The 12,495-nt window shown below is 37.0% G+C and overlaps 1 protein-coding gene across 1 annotated transcript in view; it reads right to left on the bottom strand.

Moving 5' to 3' along the window:
- The window catches only part of LOC120530251 (sodium/potassium-transporting ATPase subunit beta-1-interacting protein 3), a 609,068-nt gene that overhangs the window by 200,363 nt on the left and 396,210 nt on the right, over positions 1 to 12,495 (bottom strand). The window contains exon 4 of the mRNA XM_039754574.1: positions 3,218 to 3,415. Coding sequence (XP_039610508.1) covers positions 3,218 to 3,415 — 198 coding nt within the window. The remainder of the gene's footprint in view (positions 1 to 3,217; positions 3,416 to 12,495) is intronic.

Genomic DNA, 12,495 nt, shown 5'->3' with positions numbered 1-12,495 from the left:
AAGGCAACCTAAAAGAAATATAAAAGTATTCTCATTAGAGTATTAGCACAGGAAAAATTTCTCTGCTGTATATATTCATGTTACCATGTACATTCTGTTCTTGAGCATTAATGTACATCATTTGTGAAATTACAGATCATCAATCTAAGCACAACATGGAATTACATGTCTGCAATACTTCAGTGAATGGTAATTTGCTCTAAATAATTGTTGTCATCAATCATTAAATCACTAGAACCAACAGTATCAGTACACTAGCGTATTGATATGAGACAATAAGAGAATAAATAACGCTCATTCTGTCTTTAATAGCAGAAGAATGACAAAGAATGCAAGCCTTCTTCTTTTAACTAGGCTTCCAGAATAGGATACCGGGCACTAAGACCATGTCCATTATGAATCACATTGATTATCCCTTATAGTAATCAGTATTGTAACTTGGTGTATTTTAATATATCTTTGGTCTTTCACAAATTCTACCATAAAAAAAAAAAAAACTTCAGTATGACAAATGTGACATATGTTTAGATCTCATGCAATTTCTATATAAACTGAGCGCTTACAGAACCAAATCCTTATTTCGTTCCACACAACAGATATTTAATCTGAGCCATCTTTTAGCAATCATGATAATAAATGTATTCCATAAATGGTTGGATCTATCATGATGCTGATAGCAGGCACTGAATAATTCCAGCCCAAGACAACTAAAGCCTCTTTCTTTAGGAATTTAAAACATGGAACATTCTATTAATAGGCATTGTGATATTTTTAGTTTTTGAAATAAAGTAAAGAGTAGATTTCACACAAAAATGAATAAAGGTATTTATACTTTTTTTATGAAAAGCCAATACAATTGTTACAAGAAGAACTTCTCAATATCTTCTAAGCAACTGGGAATAAGCATGACTTACGTTTTCAGAAAAAAAACAGATGACGTCATTAAATGTGTGCCAGTAGATAAATCTATCAAGTCTCTCATCTCCCAATTTTCGAACTTTGCTTACTTCTTTGTTGTTGGGACTAAAAATACAAATTCCCATTCATACATATTATTTCCAGTTACAGTGATCCGTCACTATATTGTGCTTCAACTTTCACTCCATTACAGATTTTATATTTAAGCATATCTAAATATATATCACAGATTTTTCGCTGGTTTGCGGTTTTCTACGGACAATGGGTCTTTTAATTTATGGTACATGCTTCCTCAGTTGGTTTCCACAGTTGATTTCATATAAGGGACACTATTGGCGGATGGCTGAGAAGCTACCCAATCAGAGAACATATTATGTATTAAATAAAACTCCTCAATGATATACGATATGCTTCCCGCGCAGAGCTTTGCATACTTAACAGCACATATTGATTTTTGATTGTTTGTTTTTCTCTCTCTCTCTCTCTGAGATTCTCTGCTCCTGACGGAGGGGCTGTTCGCACACTGGCCTACAGGATACGGACGCTCCTCTAAAAAATGCTGAAAGACTACCTTCACATTGCTCCCTTCCTTGCAACTGCTTTGTTGGGCGGTGCTTCGAAAACTTAAAAGCCCGAACAGCACCTATCGATTTTTGATTGTTTGCTTTTCTCTCTCTGTCTCTCTCTGAGATTCTCTGCTCCTGATGTAGGGGGTGTGAGCAGAGGGGTTGTTCGCACACTGGCCTAGAGGATACGGACCCTACTCTAAAAAATGCTGAAAGACTACCTTCACATTGCTCCCTTCCTTGCGACTGGTTTGTTGGGCGGTGCTTCGAAAACTTAAAAGCCCGAACAGCACCTATTGATTTTTGATTGGTTGCTTTTCTCTCTCTGTCTCTGTCTCTCTCTGACATTCTCTGCTCCTGACGCGCACTCCTTTGAAGAGGAATACTGTATATGTTTGCATTCTTTTAATTGTGAGACGAAACTGTCCACTCTGTCTTGTCATGGAGCACAGTTTAAACTTTTGAAAAAGAGACAAATGTTTGTTTGCAGTGTTTTAAAGTCCCTGTCTCTACAACCTCCTGTGTTTCTGTGCAAATCTGTGACCCAAGCGTGACAATATAAAAACAACAATATAAATGTATGGTTTTTACTTTGCGGATTTTCACCTTTCACGGGGGGTTCTGGAACGCAGCCCCCGCGATCATGGAGGGATCACTGTACCTGCTTCTTAATAATTTCAGTTATATCATACAACTTATATAAAGTCATTCATATATGATGCATTTTAATCTATCCATGGATGCTTAATTTATTCAATTCTGTTCAATTCATTTTATTTCTGAATAGTGATCTTCAATAAATACAAACACAGAGTGTTTACACAAATTTGCAACCATAATAAAATCACAAAACAGTACTAAAATATGTAATATCTATATATGATTGGTTAGATGTAAGAAAATTATGCCAATATAAAGTACTGTTAACGTAACAGTTGAGATTTGGCCAGTTAACAATGAAGACAAGGAAATCAAAAAACTCCATTAAATTGCATTCCAGAAGAAAATAAACCTCTGAAGGGTCATTTATAACAAGCTAAATCACAGTATGGAGGAGTAATGCCAACTAGCATTCCTCCCATGTCATAATCACAAGCTGAAACTTTATAAACTGAAATAAAACCAAAAGGCCTGCTTCTCTGTCAATTAGAGTTGGATCCCGAGGCTCCCAATCATTATGATAAGCAAAGATGTAATCAATAAATAAATACACGCTATCAACATATTTTTTCTTTTTCTGACAACTTTGTAGAATTCTCTGCATTCATTTGTCAATGTAAATCTAATCAACAAGGTTGAAAGAATTGGAAATAATAATGGTCTTTTGTACAAATCTGTTATTGATACATATTATATTACAATTATAAAAATTGGGACTTTTACGATGTTATTTAAGACTAGCTGTGCTACCCGTCTAAGAAGGGTTGAAATCTATGTAATCAATGTAGACCTCAGCATTAACGTTTAAATGCATACATCTCTGTTATATGCCATTTAGTACGGGATTCGTAAAAGCAGAGTTAATGTTAGTGATGTACCATCTGTTGGAATGACAAATGCAATGCACTTTATTGCTAAAAATGTTTGTAATGCCCCATCTTTTGGAATGACAGAAAAGTAGCAACCGGATGCACACACATGCATGATAGATAGCCACGTCAATTTAAACTTAAATGTGTTTCCAATGATCACTCACTCTTTATGTCAGTGTACTCTAGATTAATTTTACTCACAGCAAGCAGAATCTGGAACGAGCTGTGAATAACTTCAAGATACTGGAACTCGACAATGCATCCAGTCACAGAGATGAAGGAGTGGTCATCAAGGCTTCGAGTGACCGGAGGAGGTACCTCTTTCCTGACACAGCCCGGTCCATGTTCTCTCCACCATGAGCGATGCATGGAAATGTTAAAAGTCATGAGGTCAGTGTTCTGGAACAAAACACAAAATATTACACTGTAGAAAAGTAGACTACAAGAAAACTATATACACTAACTCATTTGGTGTTTGTAGTGTTTAAACTGTTTTGGATATATCTGAATACACCACAACATTTTATGAAGAATAACTTGTTATATAGGCATAGATCATATATTATATAAAGAATAATGTTTAAAACTCACAATACTGAAATATGAATAAACAATATATTAAAGTGAAAATCTGACACCTGAGTTAACAGCCTGCATTTAGAAAACCTGGACCTTTTTACTTGATAAGAGTTTAAACTTTGATACTCTGGACCATAAAATCTCATTTCAAACAAACTCTTGTGTATCTTTTTAATAAACTGCTATAGATTGATTTTAAATTCTGCATTTTTACTAATTTGAACCTTGTAAATTTTAGATAATTCTTTTAAAATCCTACAAAAAACAAATTGTTACAAATACTTTTTGAAATGTATTACCCCAGGGTAATTAGGATCAGAATGGACAGTCAACCTGAGAAAGACAAACATTTATTAATTATACGTCTTATAATTATTGTTAATTCAAAGTCATGTGAGGCTTTTAAGTTGGCAATGCATGCTGAGAACCCAATGAAACAGGCAGGACCTCTATGGACTAAGGAAATTCTGAATTTCAGCAAGTCTGCACCCAGAAATGAAAAGATTTATCTTTTATCACCTTTATTTTCTACATTGAGAACTTTTTAATAAGAATCTTTTGTAAGATTATTTTCCAGTATATTTTCTACCACTGTTTTTGCTGGCAGTGCATGTCAGTATAAAAACCAAGCCACTAATTCCAAGGAACTCTCTGTAGATGTCCATAATCAAATTGTGGTGAGGCATATATCAGGGCAAGGGCATAAAATCATGTCTAAAGCTTTGAGTCTTGCACGAGAACATAATTCCAGCCTCAATAATAGTGGAATGGAAGAAGTCTGGAATCACCCGAGTCCTCAGTTCAGTTGGCTTAGCGCCCCAGAACTGTGACTTGTTTGGTAAAACTGACCATCCAGAGGTTTATTTTCTCCAGGAATGTAGCTGACTGAAATTTAGTTTTCCTCTCCTCCACTGTCTACTGGCAATGTCTCAATTTGAATAAATTGTTAATTGACTTGTACTCTCATGATGAGTTGGAAATTGAAATTGCTTTGTTTTACTGTGTGTTCAGACTAATTTGAGTGCTTATTTATGTAAATGATTTATGGTTTAATTGTTTCTGCCATTGCATTATAAATGGAAACTTGTGCAAGCATTCTGAACCTATAGAAAGTGAAGGGGGCTATTAAAAAAAAAGTGAACTGATCTGAAAATTGAAAAATTTAATAAGTTAATAATAACTGACACCTAGCACTATCGCTGTGTAAATTTAGACGCACTTACAGTGTTTGTTGATAAGTTCAGCTTTTGTTCACCGTCTCTCACAAATTCAAGGTTGGTTTAACATGTACTATATGAGTAAAAAACTATAAAAGAAGTATGAGTAACAAATTCTAAATACTTTTAATTGTTAGCAATATCTTCTACTATCTGAATTTTAAGCTGTATTACTGAATTTGTATTGAAATAGACAGCCATGCATACATTTTACACATAAAAGAATCAGAGTGCCCTTTCACACCTACATTTTAATGCTAGTCCATTAATCCCCATTAGATGTAAGTTTGCTGATGATAATGGAAACTTGAGAGATCTCTAGGTTGCCCTGAAGGGAAACATTATTAGCTTTCAGAAGAGTTTTCAGAGTCATCTTAACTTTTCTATTCCATTTCAGTATTTCTCAAGCCCTGGAATACTCTCATCCGTTTTCACACCACACGTCTCCATCTCATTCATTTTTCAATGACCCCTCATTACCACAGGATCCTCAATCAGGTCTAAAACATTGCAGCGCTGTAACTGCAGCTTCTAAAATCAATAACAGTTTACTTTCTTTCTTTCCAAGGTGTTCTCTAGGATTGTTTCATAATTGATTTATTTGATTCTGGGAAAAGCACCAACTGCTCTTTCCTGACACATTGAATGTGTCAAAGGACTGCACACATTGTCAGACTGCAAAATGAAAGCTTTTACGCAGCAGCAACCCCAAAGACATATTCTAGGCACATCTGAAAATGAAAACTTTACAAATATTGCAGAAATATTTCCAAAATATACATAGTGCTCTGATTATATATATTTTGTTTAGATTTTTTGTGGCTCTTTGAATTTTTTCCTAAGGTTTTGAGACATGTAGTTTTTAGTTCTGAACTTGGTTTCAGCATTTCATTTTATTCTTAAAGGCTGGCGCCCTGCCCAGGGTTTGTTTCCTGCCTTGCGCCCTGTGTTGGCTGGGATTAGCTCCACTAGACCCCCGTGACCCTGTCTCACTCCAACTCACTGTTGGATTGAAAAATGTCAAAAGAGTGAATCTTAGCATCAGATATTTGTAATGAAGCACTCAGAAAAAGGAGCTTCTTCATTGATAGAGGATACCCTTCTCATATGGGGAGGCAGCTAGATGGATGAGGTCTCCAGGACTCTAAAAATATCCAAAACTAATTATGTCATATCATCTACTGTTAAACCGTACTTCTAAAATTTTTATTATTATGCTGTATTAAGGAATTGTTCTGTTCTGTGTATTGTATTGTATTGACCCCTACTTTTGACACCCACTGCACACCCAACCTACCTGGAAAGGGTCTCTCTTTGAACTGCCTTTCCGAGGTTTCTTCCATTTTCCTAAAATGTTTTTGGGAGTTTTTCCTTGTCTTCTCAGAGAGTCAAGGCTGGGGGCTGTCAAAGGCAGGGCCTGTTAAAGCCCATTTCGGCACTTCCTGTGTGATTTTGGGCTATACAAAAATAAACTGTATTGTATTGTATTGTATTGTATATCCTGGACTGGGCCCTTCAACAAGTACAATACAATACACTACTCTTTATTTTTGAATTGCCCAAAATCACACAAGAAGTACTGCAATGGGCTTTAACAGGCCCTGTCTCTTGACTGCCCTCCAGCCTTGACACTATAAGAAGACAAGAAAAAACTCCCAAAAAAACCTTAGTAGGGAAAAAAATGGAAGAAACCTTGGGAAAGGCAGTTCAAAGAGGGACCCCTTTCCAGGTAGGTTGGGCATGCAGTGGGTGTTAACCAAAGGGGGGTCAATACAATACAATATACAGAACAGAAAACAAGTAATCCACAATACAATATAATACAGTGCAATAGAAATATACAAGTACAGAGCAGAATTCAACAGTAGATGATATCACATAATATGATTTGGATTTGGAGAAGACCTCGTAATATCTACTCTGAGAGTTACCCCAATAATGAATCTCCCATTAAGCTGGCCCACCCATTTCACACTAACACTCTATCTCTCCCACAGGTCGTCAAATAAAATGACTGATCCTTCCACAGGAGCATTTTTTTCCTAACCCTGCCTTGGTCTCCTTCTGTCGACCACCTAACCTATGAAAACGACTGTTACCAGACACTTTGAACTGTAACAGGAGCCTTTAAGTTGCTTGTACATATGTCACCAACAACACCCTTATATCTGGTATCTCTCGTAAATTCAGTATTAAACAAGGGCCCTCTTGCCAATCTAAAAATCTTATTTACTGCATTTCTTGTATGAAGTGTCCAGTCTATGAAGGGGAAACTGAAATGGCTAGCAGACCATTTCAGGGAGCACATTAGAGCTGTTAAAATCAACGACCTTACAAAGCCTGTTGTAGAACACTTCACATCCCTTGATCATAGCCACACTGATCTCTCGTTTATGTTCTTTCACAAGGCTTCAAAAACACTTTTCAAAGAAAATCAGACAAAGCTCAGCTCATTCTCAGGCTGGGATCACATATTTCCTCAGGTCTTAATGATTGACTAAACTTTGAATCTCTGCCATCATCATCTCGAATGGCAGCTTTTGAACACCTGCTATCACCTTTTCTCTTTCCATCAGCCTGGCTTTCTCCTGTATATGTTACCTACTCTTTTCTTTTCAGTTGCACATCTGATGAAGGCTAACGTGCCTTTTACCCTCTTTCCTTTTCATTAACCCTTTTTTCCATTTAGTGAATCTTAGTAAGTATTTTGGTTTTGACTACTTTCTTGCTTTCAACTTCTCCTTACAAGTTCTGCCCATTCAAAGTTGGAGATCCAGTTTTTTCTGATCTTTTGGCTTTGATCCATGAGTGGTTTGGACTATTCATTTGTTTATCTGTATGTAACTTCATTTTCTGGTCAACTTTTCTTCTTACAACAATTCCTGGACTCCTCCATACACCTCTTAACAACTGAGCATCAATACTACATATTGCACATCATGCAGTGATGTATCTTTAAGTTGGTCTTCCAACTGCCATTAAATTCCAAATGTAGAAGAAGAAAACAAAGAAGGTTCAAACTAAATTGAAGCTCATCATGACATATTCAGAAATCAGCATGGCAGCCAACTCAAACATACTATTAATTAGCAAAAAGTGATATAAACAGGAATAAACTCTGGTACATAACAGTGAAATGCTTAACTCAAGGAACAACACAAAAACCTATTAGGTAACAATGTTCACACTAGATATAGAATAACATCAGCAGATGTTATAGTTATATAATGCCAATTTGCTATTGCACCCTTATAAATTGTGTGAAGGTAAAATTGACCAGTTTAAATTCTTATGTGCATCCTGCTGATATTTAAAATTTTGTACACTAGTGAGCTATCTGTCGCACTGGCAAATATAGTGACTGCCAGGATTAAATTGAGAGACCAACTTGTACTTCCCAAACTAACATCTTGGAAAATAAATGAGGTTACCCTCTGGTGTCCCATCTCTTTACTTTGTCTTTTCAAAATTTCTCTATATTCTTAAATGACTAAAGGCCTGTGATATGGTTAGGTGTGTGGTTATTGTGCCATTTTAAATAAGTAAATTGTAAGTGGTGCGGCTAGACTTGGGCTTGTGGGTGCAGCACTCTGCTCTCTGAGATCAGTGGGGGCAGCAAGTTGATCATCTCTTGTGTGCTCATGCTGTTCCCAATGATTCTCAGTGTCTCGTTAGGCAGAGCGCCTGCACCCAGAGGTAGAAACAGGAGCCCAAGTAGAGAGCTAGAAAAAGAAAAAGAATGAACAGGGGGTAAAGGAGAAGAAAGGGGTAAGATGGGCATTGCCTGTGTGGGGAGGAATGGAGGCAGGTGATTGGAAGTATGACCCAAGGGAAGCGAGTGGCAGGCCTGAGCTTGAGAGTGCGACTAAGGAGGGGTGCTCCTATTGAGCTGTGCTGGGGAGTAGGATTGGCATCTCCCCTTGTAGGCGCAGAAGGACTGGCAGTGGCAACTCACACCCAGGATTAAAGGATGATTGCATCTGTCGGCAGGGGTCTCTGATAGGATAAGCTGCAGAGTTGGCAGATTTTAGAACGAAGCCTTAGGGCTTGTGTTTTTTTGGATACATTTATGGATACATTTATTATTATTTGACATTTTATCCTCCACCTGGAGCAATTTTTTACAGGCTTTATTTATTTATTGAAGATTTTTTTTTTGTAATAAAAGCACTGATGCACTTTGCACCATCTCTTGCTGACTGTACGTATCCTCATTTGCCTTCAGATTCAAAAGGTCAGGGATCATGGAACCAACCTGGACTGTCACAGGGCCACAACTAAATTGAATTAGGTCCTATCTCATCCATCCTGCTTTCTGGCTTTGATATAGAGCTGTTTGATTGATGGTAATCAACTAATTCATTATCAGGTTTGCTTTTTGGAATGCAAGTAATTAATTAGATAATTCAGTAATGTTTCTATTTATTGTCCTTACTTTCTATAAAGAAGGGTTTCCTGGCTTTAATATTCATATTAAAATAACTGAAGCACACACAATACAGGCTACAGTATAGTACCATTTTTTGATGCGTGTATATAGAAAGATTGGAGAAATATGATAACTGCTTTTATATATTGCCATTAAAGATGGGATGTAAGAGAGAGACAGGACAGAATGGTTTATCAGCCAAGCTCATCATTTGTTTACGGAGAAAACACAAAGTAAATCAACATGCCATGAGAACAAGGAAAAAGTATATCTACTTCTTAGACTGGACAGACAATGAATTACAACTACTTAAAAGTTATGAGTGAGTATAAGGTTGCCATAGCCTTCAAAAATATAGACTGGGAGTACTGTTAAAATAAATACTGATAAAGTATCAAGGCGCATTACCTTTCAGCTAATGCAGAGTAGTTAGAAAAGACCAATCCTGACTACAAAGTTCAGAACAAGCAGAACAAACAGAAATCATTACCCGATCACATGACAATTACACATCAGCATTTTCGATAAGATTCGCTTTCCCCATCTACACAGCTATGCAGGATCAGCATTTTCAAAATATGTTTTTGGTGCTCAAAATCTCCATTTCAGTGTTGATGGCAAAACAAATAAAAAAGTACTGTTTTTCAAAGATATCCATGTTAGTGTGGATTAGAGTTCCTAGACTTAATACCATTACCACACTCTGACTAGACATTTTACTTATGTTGGAAACAAGGCAGGTGGTCAAATTCGAGATAACAGTTCCCTGGCAAGACAGAATGGCTAAAGCCCATGAACAGAAGACTGCCTTGTACCAGAAGCTGGTTGAGTACTGCCACACACTGTGCAGACTGTGTTATACAAAGTCTCTGTCCACTAAAGAGGCCTGCAGGGAGTTTGCTGGTCCAACACCCTGTAAGGCATATGGTCTTCTGGGCATCACTAAGCATGCAAGTAGAAGGCCATTAGATCTGTCACAGAGGCAGCAGAAAAAAGCCTCAGTGTCAAGAGGGGTAATCCATGGATAAGGCCTGATGGGGACTGCTGGGTTGCATTGATGAGGGTGTTTAATATTGAAAAGACTGAAACATCCAATGAACCCAGTTAAGTTCACTGTTGATGTTTCTAAGTGCAACAGAATATCTATTTTTAACAGTTAATCTATTTTTTCATTATAAAAACATTGTGTACCGTACTTGAGGCAATGCTCTTTTTAGTCACGTGCTAACCATATTGAATAGCATTTGGTGGTTATACATATTTTAAAGATATTCAATATATTTTCATTTTAAAAACTCACAAATTAAAATGCTCCTGTACAAAAATGAATTTTAACAAACAGAGTTTGTTAATAGATGCTATATTGGTTTTCACACAGGATCAAATTTCTGAAAATCTAAAATTGTCCTGTAATTACTGTTATCATTACTACCAGCTTCGGTCAAAATCAATTTCATTAGCGGTGTTGTGATTTTGATTTCCATTCGTTTTTTTTAAGTGTTATTAATCATTCTTATATCATAGTTTAAGTACTAAAAATTCCAGTGATAAAAAACATTACTTTTGTTCAGCTGAAATGTGAGACAACTTTAATATTATAACGACCTGGAGGGAGCAGAAGATGGAGGAACGAAATTAGCCTCTTACTCCCACTTCATAGGGAGTGGCCCTAAAGAGGACTATTTGTCTGTTCATTCACGCCACCTGGCTCCTCCTCACTCACTCCACACATCTGGGCTCAGAGGCAACTCGTATGCCACACTATCCCCTGGCACACCGGAATCTGCGCACCAGGGATGATGGGCTTTAGCAGCCAGTAGACACAGAGTGCTTTCTACTGTAAGTGCTATGCCTGTGCCCTTGTTACGCTGCTTGTTATAGTCAGCTTTATCAGTCATTGGCCACCTGAGGAGCATGTCTCACCAGGCCAGACCCAGGGATTGCTGCAATATTTAAGTCAATATAATTCAGATTTGACTGACTCACTCATTCACTCTCTCATCCGCAAAAATACTATTTCCCCTTTAGTTAAAAAGGCAAAATTTGTCAGGATTGTACATCTAAGGCAGTAGGATTTTGCTGAAAAAGGACATTTCAGTATATTAATATTTAGAAGTACTCCACCTTCAATAGAAAACTAAGTACCCCAAAATCTCAAAAAAGCTTTTACTGATTTGAATGAAATTTTGCTGATGGTACAGAAAAAAGAAAATTAGCTGAATCAATGTCTTTTTAATTTGTTGATATTTGTTGCTAATAATGCTGTAGCGAATGAGCTATTCCTAGCCAGCATGTACTTTTTCGCTGAAAAGTGTTCACATGGATAAATGTGGCTTGCATTTCAGGGAAATGAACACCACTCTTCTGCCAAATTAAGTAGAATTATTAAGCTGCTAGCACAAGCGAAGAGAAAGTGGAAGGATGAGCCTTCACTGAAAAGACACGCTTAGCAAGTTGTGTTCTAGGGTACACACAGTACTCCCTATTCTAATGACTTCTTACTCCTCGCGATGCGGTATAAAATACACACAAACATGAAGTAGTGGGGGTGGAGGATTTTCCCCTATGGACTGTCGAATGGCTCAGTAAAGAGGGTCCACCACGGACACAACATAGAGGAGGTTGACATTGTACATAGCTCACAATATTATTTCTTTTCACTTTTCTTTTCCGTACAATGCTTAAAACATTCAATTCATTCCATGGGCCATGTAAATGCGTAGCCTGTAAACGTCAATGCTGTATCTAATAATACGTTTAATTAAACCATGATTCAGTGTATATTGCTTTTGAACTAAACCCTCCAAGACTTTGTAATGGTACAAGTTTAAAGATCAAAGCTTTACATTCTAATCTAATTGAACCTAAGATTTTTCAGGATGTGCCATGGGATGAAATTATAGTTTTCCTCATATTCCTATTATTCTGATTACCTGTTTGAATATCTGTGACAGATATTTGCAAATAAAATGTCGACTACAACTTAAAATAAATTTCATTTGGACAATTGTACCATCTACCACTGTAGCCCAGATCAGGACTTGGCAGTCACTGAATATCGTTTACCATTTTTCATTGTAGGAGCTCTTGGGCATTGCCCATTCTGCTTGGCTTTAGTGGCACACCAGGCCTGTTAAGAAAGCACATTAAACTGGGATTCAGGCATCTAGCTGTCTCTTTCCCCACTTTCATTCCAAACTAACTGACTAAACTCCAGCTTGTACCAGGATATGCTTGGACTTCATCTGATAACA

The sequence above is a fragment of the Polypterus senegalus genome, chromosome 5 (genome assembly GCF_016835505.1).
Source record: "Polypterus senegalus isolate Bchr_013 chromosome 5, ASM1683550v1, whole genome shotgun sequence".
Taxonomy (NCBI): domain Eukaryota; kingdom Metazoa; phylum Chordata; class Cladistia; order Polypteriformes; family Polypteridae; genus Polypterus; species Polypterus senegalus.
Note: the sequence above shows the minus strand (reverse complement) of the source record. Positions and strands in the feature narration are given on the sequence as shown.